Source organism: Alligator mississippiensis, chromosome 9 (genome assembly GCF_030867095.1).
Source record: "Alligator mississippiensis isolate rAllMis1 chromosome 9, rAllMis1, whole genome shotgun sequence".
Lineage (NCBI taxonomy): Eukaryota > Metazoa > Chordata > Crocodylia > Alligatoridae > Alligator > Alligator mississippiensis.
Genome location: NC_081832.1, coordinates 58,188,439 through 58,208,641, shown reverse-complemented (window position 1 = coordinate 58,208,641; position 20,203 = coordinate 58,188,439). Strand labels below are relative to the sequence as shown.

At 41.5% G+C, this 20,203-nt stretch overlaps 1 protein-coding gene across 4 annotated transcripts in view; it reads right to left on the bottom strand.

Moving 5' to 3' along the window:
• GABRB2 (gamma-aminobutyric acid type A receptor subunit beta2) overlaps positions 1 to 20,203 on the bottom strand; it is a 284,788-nt gene that overhangs the window by 33,149 nt on the left and 231,436 nt on the right. For all 4 annotated transcript variants that reach the window (XM_014597681.3, XM_014597682.3, XM_059733472.1 and 1 more), the window contains 2 exons: positions 1,976 to 2,113; positions 167 to 319 (listed from right to left, as the gene is read on the bottom strand). In XM_014597681.3, coding sequence (XP_014453167.1) covers positions 167 to 319; positions 1,976 to 2,113 — 291 coding nt within the window. The remainder of the gene's footprint in view (positions 1 to 166; positions 320 to 1,975; positions 2,114 to 20,203) is intronic.

The window sequence follows — 20,203 nt, the reverse complement described above, 5'->3', positions numbered from 1 at the left end:
AATTGTGATGATTTAAATGCTGATTCAGATAATGCGAAGCTTAACCAGCTAGACAAAAAAACTAGCAGAGCTTTACTTTTCAAATCAAGCATTACGCAGTAAGTCAGAAGAAATAATAAAACTATCCAGCTAATACACGTGGCATGAGAGGAGTAAAAATGCCTACCTAAAGCAACTCTTGCAGCTGAAGCATCATAATTAATCCAGAATGAAACCCAGGACAGGATAGTGATCAGAATAGAAGGCATGTAGGTCTGCAGAATGAAGTAACCAATGTTTCTCTTTAGTTTAAAGCTCAGTGACAGCCTCGGGTAGGAACCTAAAAAGGGAATATTTAGGTATGGTCTTAAGTTATCCTGTCATTTCAATTTTACTACTTTTACTGTATTACAGGCATAGTTTACACAGATACTTGACATACTTTGAAGACGACACATTCTAGATTTTATAATGAGGTTCAGGTGTTTATGCAACGTTCTAAGGTGTCTAGGCAGTAACAGCTTCACAGCTCTTGATAATTAAAATCTTTAATCTACAGCCAAAATACATCTCAGGGTGCCCAAACATACAAAGATCTCACTCTTTAGCGGCTGTGTTATTCTGTGTGTGGTATAATGCCACCTCCCACTTTCTCTTTTCATCTTTTGAACAAGTGTAGCACCTGTTCTGTGCAGTACTTATGTCCTTAATTGACATAAATGGTTACTAGGCACTAGTGAATATTTACCCATTCCAAGGAGTTCTCCAGGCCCATGCACACTGAAATCTAATTTGAAGACTTCATAGTCCACACAAGGGATTTTAACTTGCAGTGAGCAAGTGAAAAGAAAAACAAAGTACTTCTGTTTTCTCCAGTATACAGTGAATCCAAGTCTTCTGTACCCACATGGATCCGACCAGAAACATTATTCAACTAAACCTTATTAAAATATTCAAATAAAATAGAAAACTTGGCCCACCATAACACATCCAGTGGTTCTTCCTTTCTTTTGTGTGTCCTTGTGTGACAAGTTATTTAGCAGAATTTGCAGATTTATTGGATTCTGACAGGGCTGCTCCATGAGCACTTCTGCTATAGCCTTGAATTTGCACCCTCTGGGCTGTCAACCATGGGCCTTAGTGCCTGTACCACCCCAACCCCCACATCAAGCGGTGAGGAGGAAAAAATAAAAATCTCTGTGATGAAAATAGAAGGCAGACCAAATAATATAGAAAGTATCTTTATTTAATAGGTTTAACAAGAGCTATACCCAGGCACAACACTGTTTGCATATGACACTGCCTTGAAGGCATAAGTACAAAGAAAATGCTAATAGTAAGGCTTTATAAGGGCTCCACACACCTTATGGCCCCAATTCACAGAAGGGGAAGAAAAGAAAATGATTTTAATGCATAGGCTGCCAATCCTGTTTCCTCTCTAGGGACCACAAAGCATTCAGCCTGGACCTAGTGAAAATCATTTACTTATAGGAAGAGAGAGAGACTTAAAAAAGTTGTTGCATGAGGGTAAGGATATTCTGTAGTGAGAGGGAAGAGCTGATCTGCAAATAACTCATATAGCTTGGCAACAAGAAGTGGGAGAAGGCAGACAATTTTCTGTTGATTGAGTAATTTCTTGATGAGTTCATCTGGCTGAGATGTGCAGCAAGTTTCCTTGGCTTTTACTGACTAACTTGCCACAGAAGTTAGAAAATATAGCTTACCAGAGTGAGCCCTAACATAACAGAGAGGCTTCTTATTTAGAGTGAAAGGTGACAGGAGCCAAACACACAGAAATTGTCCGTATCAGTGTGGCAGGGACATTACACTTAATACCCTGTGAATTACTCATTTGAAAATTCAGAATTGCTTCTCACCACTCCCTCTCTCTCTCAAATTTTCACACTGATTCAGGAGTGCAGTCTGACACGAATCAAATTCTAGGTTTCTTTTCAGAGAGCAAATACACTTTCCCATAAACTCCCTTTTTACAAACCTGTAGAGAAAACAACATTCTTGGTGATAAGCTTGTAGTCTACAATGGAGAATTGTGGCAGTTCTATCTTTGTCACTCCTGTGACTGCATTATCACCCCCACGCCAGTAAAATTCAATGTCATCTGTTGTATAGCCATCTAGAAAACAGGGAGAAAGGGTGAGAACATAGAACATATCATGAAGATGGTTAAAGAATGTTCCAGCACACTTGTTCAGGAACTTTTTGAGCAATTTCAACTGTCTTCAAAAGAAAAGACTAACAACGTAACAGATAAGTATTTGGACACAGCAGATATTTGTGTATGCACAGGCATGCCTAGTTAGAAATATTATCATTACTGCTAGTGTAAATGGCAACTTTTGATATCTATATTTTAAAAACATAAATATTACTGCCAAAAAACAAACTGAAAAAGACTGAACTCTTGACATAGGTAGAAATTTGCTTGTTGTACCATGATCTAGTCATTGGTCTCTACACCAGGTGAAGTGGGGAGTGCTGAGCCCCAGGCTAGGCACTCAAGTGAATAAAACCCCTAGGTTACAGAAATTGGATTTGATTATTACAGCAGCAAAAAAAAGGCATGGAAGAGATGTACGTAATACGTTAGTAGGCAAGATGTAAGTAATAAGAGATGTAATTATAGCATCCTTCAAATTTATATAATTAATCTTACCTGACAAAACAGTAAGTAATGTATATTTATCTTTGGCCAAATGTGGTATTTTAGATTCTGGGTTCAAACCCATTTATTTTTCTGTTAAATGTAGATGCACCAGTTTACTGATCAGAAATTAAAACCAAACAGTAAAATATACTCCACTGGATCTTAGAACAAGGCCTGACAACAGGATTTCCTATATCTTGAGCTAAAAAGCCAGCTCTACAGCTGGCTAGTGACTAAAGCAGATATGGATAAACTGGGGACAGAGTAAGATGGAAGCATATAACACACATGGATGTGAGATGTACACATTCCTGAATAAATCTAATACAAAAATAGGGGGAAAAAAAGACACAATGGCTGCATTCAGACAAGCATGGCCATGTAGTATGTGGCACCACAGACAAGTCTGCGGCACCACATACTGCACTGCACCACATACTGCGGCACCACATACTGCACTGCAAAGGAGCAGTACTGAGGGAGTTTTTTGACTCCTGGATATCTGTGGGGAAAACAGTAGAGTGGCACATGCGGTTGCAGCATGTGCCACCCAAAGCCGGAGCCACACTCTGCTGCCAGCCAGGCTCCATGGAGCAGGATTGCCACTTCTGCAGCCCCAGGAGGCTCCCAGAACCCCAGGTGAGGTTGCTGGGGCCAGCCCCATGGTAGCCCCAGCCTCCCTTACCCCACCTGGGGTAACTTGCCACATGCCAGAGCACACATGGCACAGGCATTTCCTGGGGACAACTAGCAGCATTTACATGGGTGCCTGGGACCACAGCATGTTGAACCACAGTGGTGCAGCCATGCCTAGAAGAAGGCCCAGGGGGTCAGCCTGGCAGCCTGGAGCTGCTCCACCCTGGCTCAGCCTGCTGCGGAGACTGGATAGGGCATGAGGGTGCTAGAGTGTGGGACTAGCTAGCAGGCAGCTCCTGCACTGTAATACCCTCATGCGCCAGCCAGCCCAGCCCCAGTAACCATCTACACATGCACTGCAGTGCACTAAAGAACTCTGCTATAGGTAGGGACTTACTAAATTCATGGCAGCAGTGGGATCTGCAACTACTCCTTTAATCTTTTGTGTTCCCCCATGTGTCCCCCCCCCCCCCACACACACCACTGATTGGCAGAGGGGCTCCACCACTCCCTCCGTATTGTCAGGGGAGCAAAAACCATGGTTTTAAACATGGCATGGGTTTTGCCTCCCCATGGGTCAGCAACAAGCATTGGGGCTGCCAGGGCCCCTCAACCAATCAGTGGCAGGAGGCAGAAACAGCACCATATTTAAAACTGCAGAATTAGCCTCTGTGACAATCAGGAGCAAGCTGCAAGTGCAGCCCCTCCACCAATCAGCAGTGGAGGGGTTTGCAGAGGAATCTGCAAGATTAAAGCACACCCCACTTTTGCAGTGAATTCGGCAGATCCCTGGCCATAGGACAGTACTTGTGTTGGGCAGCACTATCCTGTTCTGGCCTAATAACACTGCACATATAGACGGTAACGCTTTACTGCGGCGCTAATTAGTCAACTCCACAGTAAAGTGCATGTGTAGATGCCCCCAGTGGTTTGTAATGTACTAAAGCTACCACAAAATGTCTCCTAAAAAGAGAGGACAATTGTTGTAGGGAAAGACATTTTATCCATATGTCTCGAAAGGAACCTGAGTAAGAAATCTTGATCTACTGTAGAACTTGATTTTAAAATCTCACCTAAAGTCACGAAAATACCTTGTACACTGCTTAAACAGGGCTTCATTTAAAAGAAAATGGAAGCCTATAGCAAAGCAAAAAAACACTGCACACTTCATGGCTGCTCAAAAGTAAAGAATGGTCTTCAAACATTTCTTAATTTTTGATCAGACAACTGTAAAATAATGGCAGTTAAAATGTTATAAAAGGAAGGGAAATGTTCAGTGTATCATCAATTCATGAAGACAAGAATTCTGCAATCCCTAAGAAAATTAGGGTGGAATGCTCAACAAAAAAAATCAGTTTTTAAACTGTTCTCATACTTCTACCTTTCCCTTTATGATTTCATTCTGTTAACTTTGACTTGAAGTGATTACTCATTTTTTGTTTTTAATGGGGCTAATTGGAAGTCAAAGTAAGTCACTGAGGAAAGGAAATTTCAGAATGGCAAAAACAAAAAATATTGGAAGTTTCCTCTGATATAAATGGAATATTTTCCTTTGCTTTGCCCTCCACCTAATGAAGTCTTCCCTATGAGGTGATAAACCCCCACAACTAATCATCTTTGCAGGACTAATCTGCCAGACCAAAAATTTGATGAATTATATGCCAACAATTAAAACTTTGTTGTAGTTTTTGGAGATTCTCCAAAGTTGGTTAAGTAAGGGAAGAATGCATTCTAACATGTTTTAAACTGATCTCTTATATTTTATTCAAAATATTCATGTAACTGAGCTAATTCATTCCATTAAGCCACTTTTGTATTAATCCCTTTGGAAAACTCCACACATTGTGATTTGTAATTTGAAGACCTCCGGGGGGCGGGGAGGGGAAGCATTCTACTTACATTGTTTTAAAGCAATAGATCAGGAGTACAGATCTTGGGTAGAGAGACATAAGCACATGAAACAATCAATGTTGAAACCACATTTCTCAGATTTAGAATTGGTTGGAAAACCAGATTTCCTTTCTGTGGGAAACTGCAACATTTAAAAACTTACTTTCATTCAGAATTAAAATGGCATGTTGAAATTCCTTGGAGGAAGTTAATTCTGAAAAAATTCAATTCTAAATAATGAAAATATCTTCCTTCAACAATGCTTAATATTTTTTCTATGATGCATGATTATAATACAACACAATACATAATGTTATTTTATTGTGTGATCACTATACATGAACATACTACTAAACTTATCCAAATGCAAGTAAAAGTTAAACATGTCAATATAATCAAAACAAAGAAAGATATTCAAAATAAATAAATTTGACTTTTACTAATTTAAAATGTCACCAATAGACATGTACCTAAAAATGCTTTTTTACCAAAATTCATTTTCTAATGGAAAACTGTTTTCCTCATTTATTTTTAACAGTTCTTAGATGCTAAAAAAGTATATCTCTTTGTTTCTTAGTACTTATTCAAACACACAAACAAGCTTTAAAAAGAGTATTTGGACATCAAAAGACTGTTGTCCTGCTCACAGAACATGAAATAACTTACAAAGAGAATGGTAACAATTAGTAACTGTTACTGTTTTTAAGTGACAGCTACGATACATTAAATAAATGCATATAGATGCTAAAAAATGTTTGCTTCTGCCTAGATTTTTTTTTTTTTTATAATAGGTCATATTTCCACAAGACTGCTGTACCCAGAGACTCTGATTTAGGCCCCTAAAGGAAGAAGCTAGATTTTTGAATGATCAGCATCCTGAAATTACTACTGTGAACAGGAGGAACTACTAGGCACTGAACACATGTGCAAATCTCCCTAATTCATTTCAGTGACTAAATCACCTTAGTACTGCTGAAAATCTAATACTTGTATACATAAGTAAATAACAATAAATAAGCACGATCTGGTCATATTTATCCAAGACTATTGCAGAATTCTAAGAATGATATATCTAAGTTGCTAACAAACTTACCCAATTTCTCATTAAAACCAATTATACTGGACAATGGAATTGCGATAAATAGTGTGTGTGTGTGTGTAATTGATGTGTATTTGAGAGAAACTGGGATGATTTGGGAGATTAGAGGTCCTAAGCATTACTTCAGTACCAGATAAACTTCTTGAAATTATTATTAGAAATAAAAATATAAAACAGAGATGAACCTAGATTCCATCAAAAAAACCATGATTTGCTAATCTATTAAATAGCAGATAGGGTAAAACCTGTTCATATATTTATGCAATTTCAAAGACTTTTAACAAAGGTCCTAATAAGAAGTTGGTCAAGATATTAGGCAGGTATGCACTGGGCAGTAAAATGCTGACCACAATTTGAAACTGGTTAAGTGAAACACTGAGGATACCTCAGTTTTTTTCATTGTTAAACAAATAAGGAGCAACCAAAAGGGCAAAAGAAGAGTATAAGGAATTCAGAGTCATCCAAATATTCACAGATATTCTGGTTTTATGAGTTAAATTGTCAACATCATGAAATGGCTTTTTGGTAGAGGCTGAACATGTGCTTCTTCTAAGGTAACCGCACTGAGAATATGACTTGTCAGAACATGGAGGAGAATTTGTGTACATATTTCTGAACTTTTGTTCTTTTTCTAAATTTCATATTTGTCAAAAGTATCTTTGATTGGCACCTCCATGAGCAAAAGACTCAATACTTCCCCACTGGGCTTTACCAGGTAGAAGCATCCATCGATAAGCACTATGATATTCTCTCAAGACACCCCAAACTATCATAATTGACCCTTGCTTGTATTCCAGGACAGAACCCAGAATGAAGATCTTTCATTACAGAAGATACTTTCTCTCTTTGGTTTGCTAACAGACCTTTATCTCTTGACATCTGTAGGTTGTGAAGGAGGAGCAAGCTCTTTACACCATGTTATTCACTTACAGAAGATTCTATTCCCAAAGGGGGTTCTACTTCATTTCCTTGCCACCATTTTTTGTTTTTTACTTATCCTTTTTAACTTATGAAGCTGCATTGTAAAAGTAGACATGTTAATAGTTTTTCAGGGACTCAAGTGAGTTGGAATAAAGTTGCACTTCCACACCTAGACACCTCAGTGCCACTTACATGTGTAACAAATGGAATAGGGTCTATACTCATAAGTATCTTCTTTTTCTTTGCATATGAGCTAGACCAGGGGTTGGAAACCTAAAGCCATTTGATTTAGCCTGCAGACCTGGGGCTTCAGCAGCATTTGGCAGTAGGGGGATTTGGCAGCAGCTGCTTTTCTGTGACACCGTGGGGGAAAGTGGCAGCAGTGGAAGCTTTCCCCATGCCTCTGCAAGGAAAAGGGGATCTCTTCATGCATCTCTGGGGCAAAAGAAGTTCTCCTTGACCACAGGCACTTTCACTGTGCTGCTGTGGGGAAATTGGTGGTGGTGGCTCGGTACTAGTGCCTGTCTTTCTGCCCTCTTCTGACCCAAACTGGGTCACTCTGGCCTGCAGCCTAAAAAAGCTGCTGACCACTGAACAAAGATAATGCTATGAAGAGACTTAAAAGTAGCAAAATTCGTCTAATGACTATCACCTACAATGGATTTTTATAGAACAGGAACATCATGGAAGGTTGTACTTTTTGATACTTACAAACATGGTAGATTCTGGATGCTGTTTAAAATAATTTAAGTCTAAGAAAGAGCCAAGGTCTTTCTATCTGCTAATAGAAGTCTGATCCATCATATCCAATAAACACCAAGGATGATTGCAAAATAGGTCACATTAATGTTCTTTAAATGTTCTGAACACCATAATGAACAGTGACAAATCTGATTTTTGATCAGTGTATTATAGATAAGTGCTTAAATAATAAGTAACATGGTGGATTTTAGCGTTTCAGAGGATTAATGAAAAGTGTGTTGTACTTAATTAAACAACATATTTTTAGAATGAAGAAAGATGTTTTCCCATAGATAGCAACGTGTTCTGGATTAAATAAAAATTTCATAGTTTAGACTGGAATTATTTTGATAATGTTTTACAATATTAATTATTTGGGGAAGAAGACCCAAACCAGAAAAACAGAAAACAAAACAAAAAATTAAATGCTTATCTAGGAGACTGGAATTCTTTTGTTCTCTGGGGGTAATACTGTATTTTGCTGCTTAATTATGCTTCTCTGGAAACTGCCTAATTATGTGACAGTCTCCCTATGTCTCATTTCTTCAATTAACCTTGTTCTATTTTTCTGAAGCTTAGAGATATCTAAAGGTAACATTATGAAAGAAAATATACTACTTTGAGAGTTTCTTCCCTACAGAGATAGCCTGAAGCACTTTTAAGCATGTTTAACAAATGCAGGGGTAAGGCAAATTTTGCCTTTTCTTTTCAAGGTTTGGTTCTGTAATTGAAACTCCTGTACTTTCTGAAGGAATGCGCTCACTGTAATTTACATGGAATGTGTGCCTTGATAACCCTTGGAAAGGATTTCTTCTTTTATATTCATTAATCCACATTCTTACTCATGGTAAAAATGCATATCAGCCTCCTGTTTTGACACTCTAACATATTACCTTTCTGTTTTTTATCATCATTAGGTGTAAACACTGCCCTGGTAGGGTTAGGTCTTTGGCCCTTCAGTAGCTGCCTGTTTTTGTATTAATTTTACTTTACCTAATTTGCTGGAGGGGGCTGCTCCTCCAACAGTTATCTGCCAACTGATCCCAACAACAAAATGTGTTGTCATTTCCTCATATTACCAGTAAGTAGGAAGACTTTCCTAGTATAATCCAGGCACTGCATAACAACAACAACAAAATAAAAGTAATAGCTTTGGCCTAGCAGGGAAAGAAAAATAATGAAAAAAGTGGGGTACTGGATAACAAAAAGCAGTTTCCCTGGATGTCATAAATAACATCACCTTCCTTTAGTGCCTTTCTGGGGCATGCATCTCCAAACATGCAGGCCTCTCTGAATTAGTCCATAAGGTGCTACACTATCCTGCTTTCTGCCAAGCAGTTTCTACTTTGTACAGAATTCTTAATGTGGCTAGGAAACCTGCTTCATTCCCAATACAGAAGAAAACACTTCTCACCAGAATAAGGGGTGATAATATGGAATTAATTAATTAATGTGCAAGCTAAATCTCTTGTAGTGTTTTTCTTTCTGCATACTTGAATGAATAGATGGTTTATTCTGAACACAAATCCCTTATTCAGTGTATTTGGTTTTCTGATCATTATTTCAGAGCCTATAAGGTATTTCACCAATGATGCTTTGAAGATTTTGCATATCTGAAAAAAGACCAGGTCATTGTGGTACCCTTTCCTTTTTTATTTGTGAGAAAAGTGAGCACTTTAATGAGATAATCTTTTCCTGTTTATCATCGTTGTATTATTTTATCAGTCAGCTCTCTAGAGCTTAATTTAATGTTTTCAATGGTAAGAACTAAAAATGTAGGAATAAATAAATATGCCAGAATTGATTAGTAAAGAAAGGCAGTTATAACAGTATGAAAAAGTAAAACAGTATCCTTTGAGGGGTTATGAAGAAGCATTATCCATGATTTTTTCTATGGTTTACTATTATTTTAGAGAAAATAACTTCTGTGGATACCTAATTTCATATTAACCCTTATTTAATTTAGTTATTAAGTTTAGGTTTCTGAGATATCTCCCCGATTAAGAGGATTATTGTAAAATAAATAAAGATCATGTTCTGAGGTCAGACTTAATCGGTATACTGCAGACATTAATAGATATGCGATTTCCTGGTTTTCTACTTTTATTCCCCTCTTTTATATGCTGTTTATTAGACCAGAAATATTGTTAAGAACATATTTAAAATACATGCTAAGAACATGTTTGTTTTATTAAGGAAAATGAATATTATTTTTGTTTATGAAACACAACTGGTAATTAGTACTTTTATGCATCTATGCCTAATAGATATTTAAACCCGAGTCTCTGATCCAAAAATCTGTTGGATTTTTCTTCTCTGACTTTATGAAGTGTTCTAAGTTTATCCTTTTAGCCCCATGAGAAGAAGGAGGTCAGTGAAGCACTCTGGATGTTCTCACTGTGAACTTCTTAGTGTTCAGCAATTTTGAAAATCTATCTACTTCATTTAAGGACCCTTGAACTGAGCTGAACTCTTTAAAAAATATTGTCCAAAAAGTAAGTAAAAGATTCTGACACATGCATATCTCAGTTGCTATGGAAAAGTTGAGTAGACCTCCCCTATTGTTTGAGACACTAGAGAATAAGTCTTAGACAACACTCAAAAATAGACTCTGAGTTAAAATTTTTCTAGTCCACATCAACACTAGAAATAATTTTAGGAGATATTTACAGGGATTCAGACTCCCTTTAAAATATTTTTCATCTTCCCAGTAGAATTTATCACTCCATTCATTTCTTTAGGTGGAAGAGGAGAAGAGAAATACTACAGAGGAACTGCAAATGAATTGCATTGTATATTGCTGGAATAACTACAGGTAACTGGATCTAAGCCTATTATATGAAAAACATAAGCTAGTAAAATGAATGGGCACATTCATGCCTTTTGTGGATGTTTTACAGGTACTAGGTACAAATCCTAATCTATCTGTTCATATACAATACAATATCGATGGGTAGTTAGGTCTGAAGATATCTCTGTTTACTAGTTCAAATGATTTAATGTCTAGCCAATTGTAAGGTGTAATCAACAGTCTAAAAAGAATCAGCTTATGGCACATGGCAAAGAAAAGATCAGATGAATGAATAATAGATCAGCATTCTAGATTCTCAGAATCTTATCAATTCAGCAAAACATTCAGTGCCCCAAGTCTAATGCCTCAAATTCATTTAGTACAAACCCCTTCTAAGAGCAGGTCCTGTCTATTTGATTTCAGTTCTAATGAAACTACAAGGCATTTTATTTTCTTGTAGGTTAGACTGTGAAAGTGTGTTACTACCACACAGAAAAAAAAGATATTACTTTTCCCCCTTAAATCATTTATATGCTGTGATGCCAATGATGTATTTCACATTTAGAAAGCCCTGTTTCTCAGTTTTGTCGCATGCCAAACATCAGCAGTAAATACGGAGCCCAGTCCTGAGAGGAGTGAATCTTTCCCAACATATACACTGGCATGGACAGACAGCTCACCATAACTCAGTATCAGAACTGGGGGAGGAGGGAAGGGAAACTGTTTTAAGTCAGTATGGCCCCTCCCTTCAGGAGTCTTTATCATGGCAGAGGCATCCCCGGTCCTATCTGGGGGAAGAGGAGGGGGTGGAATGATGCCCACCACCCTGGGAGGCTTTGCCTTGGGAAGCACAGCTCTGCAACCCTAGGGGTGGGGGCCTAGGGAGCCCCCATGGACCTGTCTCAGTAGCAGCAGCCCAAGCCTCATTGCTGCTGCAGCAGCAGTAGCAACAGCTGCTGTCCAAGTGAGGAAAGCACCAGTAGCTAAGGCTCCTCCCCTCTCTCACCCTTCCCTCTTCCCCCACCCACTTGGTGATCAGCATTACTCCACGCCCCCCTTCCCCCCGCCCCCCCCCCACACCCCTCTGACCCAGGCACTAAAAGAGCTTGCTAGGCTTCACCCATTACTAAGGACTTCACAGGAAAAGGGCAATAAACTGTGATGCATTTCAGAAAAATACCCCAATAATTAAAATATTACAAACTAAAGGAACTCAAGTGAATAAGCCTATTGCTCCCTCCCGCTGCTTACAAACCAGACCCACTTCAGTATAAGCAATAACATAACAGGACCCTGCACTGAGAACATCTCAACCATGGAACTACTGGGCCCTTCTGTCATCCATGGGTTATTCCTGCTCTGAGCTGAAATAAATAGTAATTGGTAAATTCTAAAAGTGTGGATGATGATTGCGGCAGATTACAACCAGTTTCTTTCCATGCCCTTACCCTTGGAGCCCCAAGGTAGAGCCACAGCTGCTGTTGAATGGCCAGTCCTGTCCCCTAAGGCTTCTTTAGCACAGTGAAAACAGATACCTAAGAGTTAGGTTTTGAAAGGAAATAATATTCACCATACCCCCGCACTTTATTCTCAATGAAGAAGCAGCTAAAATAAATACAATTATTTATTTCTTATTACAGAAAAAATATGATAATTGTTAAAAACATGTACATTCCTTGCTTGAATACAAGACAAGGTTTTTTCCCCCCACAGTTGGCATGGGGAAAGAAGGTCCCTCATCTTATATGTGTATACAAGAAAAATCTCACGAAATACATTGTCTATCATTAAACTGCTGCCAAAAGCAGCATGTATTCAGCAATGGAAACCAATCATGAAGTTGATTAAATGCAGCCAACGCTGATTATAACTATAAAACACATGGCCCACATTGGACAAATATGCTGATGGGACCCTATTGTAAGATGCAAACTATCTGAATAAAACATATAGTAATGCCCATTAATTGAAATCCCCCTTAGCACTGATTCTGTTCAAGTCCTGGTGAGCCACTACATTACATACATTTCAACTTCCTCTTCACACCCACCTGAGTATATGTGGTTAATATGTCATAAACCCAGCAGCTTCTGTGGAAGTTATATATTGTAGTAAAAGCATTTAGCCTGAATGTAATTGTATTCTGCTTTTACTGAAATATTTTGGGACGTTATTTTCTTCTGGTTTTGGTTTTGGATTGCTCAAGAAATTCAGGTGTCAGAAGCAGGGAGGTGAGACCTAAAATATCTTTGTATCTTTTTCAAAAGTGAATAAGTAGATTTTTGTGTATTTAAAATTATTTTTCTATAATTCTAACCTGAAATACACTTATTGTATTTACTCAAATAGAGGATGACCCTGGTTATAAGACAAGCCCCCAGTAACTAGATTCTATATATGGAAATGTATAAATATTCCATACCTATAAATATAAATATTTTATATAGCTCTATATCTATATATATATAAATATAGACAGATATATAATAGTGCAATACAAATACAAACATTAAAATATTATATTTATAAATATAAAATATAAATATATGAACATTTCCTGCTCTCCCTCAGCACACAGAAGTGAAGAGCAAATTTGAAAACAATAACTTTGAAATTGAACATGGCTATAGCAATTTGCAAATAGTACCTATACACTTAGTTCATCAGGAACTGATGCATGTTACCACACAAATGTAAGATGAGGAGATTTATTCCTCATGCTCAGTGGGGTCAGAGGTGGGGAACTCATCTTATATTTGAGTAAATGTGGTATTTAAGTGTGTACTGCAGTATAAAAATCTGATTCAAGAACTTGACACTTGTGATCCTTTACCATAGCATAAATTGTACAGAAAAGGGAAACACATTTCTAATGCTGTTTATGGATGAGATCATTTCTCTTTAATGAATGACTTTCTCTGCATAGAGAGTACTTGCTTGACTCCTTATGGGTGCTTGGCTCCTTCTTAAAATCTCAAACAGCACATATGAAGCACATTGGTGTTTCACTTATAAAAATAGAATACTAAACTTAATTATGAAAGATATTCATTTATCTTGATATCAAAAGAGAACATATTCAAATAAAATGTGGAATATAAGGTAACTGTACCAGCTTTGACTGTTCAATGGATAAATCTTACATCCACAGGGCAAACAGTGATGGTGGCAGTGGAGATGGCAGTATTGGGGCAAGCAGCCACTTCATTCCTACAGTGGAGGCAATACAAGTGGCAGTGCCAGTGGCACAAATGGCATCCGGCCAAGTTGTTGTAGGACAAATGGTGGTGGGCCAAGTCATGGCAGACCAAAGTGGCTGCATGGTAAGGTGGTCTGTGTCAGCACATCTCTTGCTTGCCCCTTGCTGCCAAGGGCCATGTCCAATAGTGCCCTGGATTCCAGGTCAGGCCCCATCCCCACCAGCCCAAACTCCCCCAAATACCCCAGCTTGCCAATTGTCCAACAGGCCAATGGATCTGGCCAGTTGACAATGTGTGCGACACCACTGGCTTAAATAATGTCTCATAGTTTTCACAGTTAAAAGCAGCCTGATTTTCTATCCAAGACACTTCTTTATCCTGCAAGGTGCTCATGCATGTCGACTTCAGTGAAGTCAAGGAGACTGCACAGACAATTGACACTTACGATAAGGGAGCTTGCAAGGTTGGATCCCAAATCTGTATGTTGCAATGCTCTGTGGATCCTATAGCACTGCAAATCTATCCATGAGGTCATACATATCTTTAGTTGCATGTTCAAACATGGGAGCTATGTACTTGTTTAATTTGCATCTAAAAATCATGAGCACAGAACAGTAACTGCAATAACAACAATCTCTGCTTTGCATCAGTACCTTTGAGTAAAGAACTTTACTATGCTATTTAAAGATCATCACCAGGTTGGAGATGAAAAAAAGATGCATATACTGTAGGATATTCATGAACTGTTTACTTGAAATATTTATTATTCATGTGTAATACTCAACTGAAACATATGGTATATGTGTTTAGATAGCTATATTCCTTAAATAATTTTTCTTCTTATTTCTCTAGGCTTTTGGTCCTAAACAACCCCCCTGCCATACAAACTTCTGGTTGCAAATTACATATATTAGGCCTTTGCAAAGTGGCAAGTAATCACTTCGGATTTGGATTCAGCCAATTTGGAGATTCAAATCACTGTCCTGATTCAATTCAGCCGAATCGTATCCAAACGATTTGGCACCACTTTAGAGAGTTGTCCATAGACTGAACAGGCAGCTGACACAGCTGGTAAGTCTGTTGGGGTTGGGGGAGGAGGGAGGGAAGGGGCATAGCTGAGGGAGGGATTGGGGCTGGGACAAGCTGCCCAGCTGGGGCGGGGGGGGGGTGTTACTAAGGGAGTGGGGGGGTGCAGGACACAGCTTCAGCACTGCTTGGAGTGAGGGCTATGCCCTGCTGCTGCTGGCCCAGCGGGGGGGGGGGGGGAGAGGGGGCAGGATGTGGGTGCAGCTCACTCCAGACAGAAAGGGGCAAGTGGCAGCAGGGCATAGCCCCCACTCCCAGTGCTGACACACCCACATCAGTGCTGGGAGTGGGGACTCTGCCCTGCTGCCACTTGCCAGCCGGCACGGAGGGGCAGGTGTTGGCACTACTTGCCAACCAGCAAGGAAGGGCAGGAGGGAGCGTGGCATGCAGGCACAGCAGCCCTGGGAGCAGGGGCTATGCCCTACTGCCATTTGTCCCCTACCACCCGGAGTGAGCCATGTCCACATACCGCTCTCCCTACCCCGCTGGCCAAGCGACAGCAGGGAATACCCCCCACTCTGAGCAAGAGTGAAACTGTCCTACCTATTTTAAAAAAAAGTTGGTGACCTTTCTTTTGAAGAGCCCAAGTTTTCCTATGGCATGGAGCAATACTTAAAATAGCAGAAGAAAGGACTTTTTTGTAATCCCCATAAAAATCCACTCATATGTAGGGTCAAATAGTAAGTTCTTGTACATTCTTCACACATGCTTAGACTTCTTAGGCTTTAACAGTTAAATACTGTCAGTGGCACTATATAAACACAGAACAAAAAATTGTCCTCAACCCCAAAGGCCTTATAGCCTGAGCTGTATAAGCTGAAAAAAGGTATCATTCTTTAGTTCTAGTATTTGCTCCTCTTATTTCAGATTGTACAGCATCCTTTACCATGCTGCCTGGGCCCTTGCAGGAAGCATCAGAAAGAGCACAAGAGAAGTAGCACCCCTGTTCTCAGTTTAGGAGACTGGACCTAGCAGGGCTAAAGAATGATACCTTTGTTTCAGTTTATACAGCTCAGGCTGTAAGGCCTTTGGGGTTGAGGACAATGTTTTGTTCTGGGTTTATATAGTGCCTAACACAAAGAGCTCCTCATCTATGATGAAGGTCTCTGGCATGTTACAATAGAAGTGAAATGAATGAGATAGTGAAGCAGTAAACGGTAACACAGCACATGTTAATCACCCAATAACAAGCTACACATTGGCTATCCAGCCACAAAGATGTTACTAGTGAAATTAAAAATATATTGGTAGCTTGTTTGTATTGCACTTTAATTTGAAAGTGTGTAACAACAGAGTGATATTTGGTCAAGTCCTATAGCACCCCCTGCATACTCTCTCCCTACCTTCCTGCAAAGGGACTCTCTTCTGTGATTCATGCTGAACTGTATTGCCCCAGGGTGCCTCAGCAGGAGATACAATGGCTCAGCCCCCTCCTTCTTTTCCCTAATCAGCCTTCAAAGCTTTTTTCAAGGAGCCATTAGCACCTCTTCCCTGCGAGAAGCACAGTGTAAACAGACATTCAATATTACATGCTTTACTTATACAGAATAGTAATCTAAGACCGAAGGATGGAATTTGTTTGGAAAACTTCTGAGAGGAAAAGATGGGGAAAGAGGAAAAGCACATACAAAAAAGCCACTCCTGTCATCCCCTCCAACCCTTCACATAGGTTTCCCTTGCTCTGTGCAAAGGTCAGAGAGGCAGCTCTTTTATCCAGGGGGAGCTCAAAGCTCACTTATTAGCATCACAAATAAAGGTGTGGGAGAAGGACTGACTGTCCCTGCCAGCATTTCTCCAGCTCCCCTTGCTGGGAAGTGCTAGGAAACCAAGTTCCCAGGGCCTTTTTCTCCTCTCTGGATAGGTGATCCTGTGAATATGAAGCAGGTCATATGGCATGATAGTTTCCAACAAGCTACTTTACCTGTTGGTTGACAGAAATATGTTCCAGGGGCCTAAGGCTCATAAATGCTATACCACTACTATTACTAAAGAGTCATATGGCTAGATAAATCCCAACATTTTTGCCAGTCCTAATGGTCACACACGAGGCTTGTGTGAAGCGGCAAGTATTCATTTCAGATTCAGCCAATTTGAGGGACAGTGATTTGATTGGCCCTGGAAAAGGGCCAATGTGGTCCCCACCTTCAAAAAGGGAGGAAGGAGGACCCAGGAAATTATAGGCCCATGAGTCTTACCTCAGTCCTGGGGAAGCTTTTCAAAAGAATTATCCTGGCATATGTCCAGGAAGGGCCAGCAGGGGAGGTTATGCTCAGGGGCAACCAGCAGGGGTTCATTAGGGGCAGGTCTTGTCAAACCAACCTGGTGGCCTTCTATATGACCAGGTCACCAAATCTTTGGATGCAGGTGTCGCAGCGGATATAGTCTTTCTGGACTTCAGAAAGGCCTTCGACATGGTCTCTCACCCCATTCTCAGTAAGAAACTAGGAGACAGTGGTGTTGATGCCTACACGGTCAGATGGGTCACTAACTGGCTGGAGGGCCACACCCAGAGGGTGGTGGTGGACGGGTTTTATTCGACCTGGAGGGATGTGGGCAGTGGGGTTCCGCAGGGCTCAGTCCTCAGGCCTGCACTATTCAACGTCTTCATCGGTGACTTGGGCGAGGGGGTAGAAAGCACTCTGTTCAAATTCGCAGATGACACTAAAATGTGGGGGGAAGTGGGTACACTAGTAGGAAGGAACAGGCTTGCAAGCAGATCTAGACAGGTTACAGGGGTGGGCCAATAAGAACAGGATGGGGTTCAACACTGACAAGTGCAGGGTAATGCACCTGGGGAGGAGGAACCAGCGGCATACCTACAGGCTGGGGAACTCCCTTCTCGCCAGTGTTGAGACAGAAAAGGATATTGGAGTCATCATTGATGCCACAATGAACATGGGCCGACTGTAGGGACGCGGTCAGGAAGGCCAACCATACCTTGTCATGTATCCACAAATGTATCTCAAGCAGGTCCAGGGAGGTGATCCTCCCCCTCTATGCGACATTGGTCAGGCTGCAGCTGGAGTACTGCATCCAGTTCTGGGTGCTGCACTTCAGAAGGGATGGGGCCAATATGGAGAGGGTCCAAAGTAGGGCCACCCGCATGATCAGGGGTCAGCAGGGCAGGCCCTATGAAGAGAGGCTGAGGGACCTGAGCCTGTCCAGCCTCCAAAAGAGAAGGCTGAGAGGAGATCTAATGGCAGTCTACAAACTAGTCAAGGGGGACCAGCAGGCATTGGGAGAGTCCCTGCTCCCTCGAGCACTCCCGGGAGTTGCAAAAAACAATGGACACGAGCTAGCGGAGGGTAGTTTCAGGTTAGACGTTAGGAGGCGCTATTTCACTGTCAGGGCAGCTAGGACCTGGAACCAACTTCCAAAAAAAGTGGTGCTGGCTCCTACCCTGGGGGTCTTTAAAAAAAGGCTGGACAAACATCTGTCCGGGGTCGTTTGACCCCAGTACTCTTTTCTGCCACGGCAGGGGGTCGGACTAGATGATCTCCTCAGGTCCCTTCTGACCCTACCAACTACAAAACTATGAATCACTGTCCTGAATCAATTCAGCCAAATCTCATTCAAAGATTCAGCTGCTGCAGAATCGGCTAAATCTCTGAATCAGAAAGGCTTCATCCCCTGCCCAGTCTCCCAACCCAGTCAATGGCTGCCCTGCCCGGCTCCAACTCCCCACTCTTAAAAAAAAAAGAAGCCCCCAGTCACTGGCTGATGCCAGGCATAGGGGTGATCCCCACTGTCCCTCACTGCCCCACACTGTGTTGGGGGGCTCTGCCATGAGCTTCCTGACCCCTGTCCACTCTCCCAGCCCCCCGCAATGGCTTCCCCACCTGGCCCCAGCTCCCAGCTCTTAAAAAAAAAAAAAAAAGCCTTGAACTCATTGGCTACTGCCAGGTGGGAGGGGGGGATCCCTGCTGCCCCCCACTGGATGGGAGCTCTGCAATGTGCCCTCAAAAGGCCCAATCGCCACTGCAGAAGCTGGTGAGTAGGATCTATTTTTTTTTTTTTAAAGAACTGGGAGCTGGGACCAGGCAGGGCAGCTATGGGGGTGGGAGGGCTGGGAGAGCACGTGGGGGATGGGGGCTCATGGCAGAGCCCCCCACACAGCATAAGGTAATTGGGGACAGCAGAGATTAGGATTATACCCCTCCCTGGCAGGAGTCAGTGAGTGGGGGGGGTTGTTTGTTTTTTTTTAAGAGCCAGCAGCTGGGGCTGGGTGGGGCAGCCATGGGGGTGGGGGCTGGGAGAGCGGTCAGGGGTCAGGGGGCACTCAGGGGGGCTGGGGAAGCAGGCAGGGAATGGAGCCTAGTGGGGGTCCCCCCAAATCCCTCCTCCACTCCTCCAACTCCCTCTCCCCCCGCTCCCTACTTACCAGCAAGGAGTCCAGGTTCAGCTCTCTGTAGCAGCGAGTGGGGACTGCCTGAATCTCTGAAGCTTTCTGAAGCTTTTCTGAGTTGATTCAGAGAGCTTCAAATTGATTCAGACCTTTTTATTGGTCTCCTGATTCAATTCAGATTCAGAGATTCAGCCACCGAATTGGGTTGAATCTCCTCTGAATCGAATCAACACCTGAAGCTTTGCACAGCCCTAACACACAAGGCTTGAAAGAATCATATTCTAATCAAGATATGTATTTCTGTCAAAAGCCAAAACGAGGGGAAAAGAGCTTGCAAGGGAGGGTTTATATGACTGTAATTGTATTTTAGAAGACAACCAGAAAGAATCTTCAATTGTGGTGGAATAGATTCATAGATTCATAGATGTTAGGGTCGGAAGGGACCTCAATAGATCATCGAGTCCGACCCCCTGCATAAGCAGGAAAGAGTACTGGGTCTAGATGACCCCAGCTAGATACTCATCTAACCTCCTCTTGAAGACCCCCAGGGTAGGGGAGAGCACCACCTCCCTTGGGAGCCCGTTCCAGACCAATCTAAATCTGCTCTCTGCTAGCTTGTGGCCATTGTTTCTTGTAACCCCCGGGGGTGCCTTGGTGAATAAATACTCACCAATTCCCTTCTGTGCCCCCGTGATGAACTTATAGGCAGCCACAAGGTCGCCTCTCAACCTTCTCTTGCAGAGGCTGAAAAGGTCCAGTTTCTCTAGTCTCTCCTCGTAGGGCTTGGTCTGCAGGCCCTTAACCATACGAGTGGCCCTTCTCTGGACCCTCTCCAGGTTATCCGCATCCT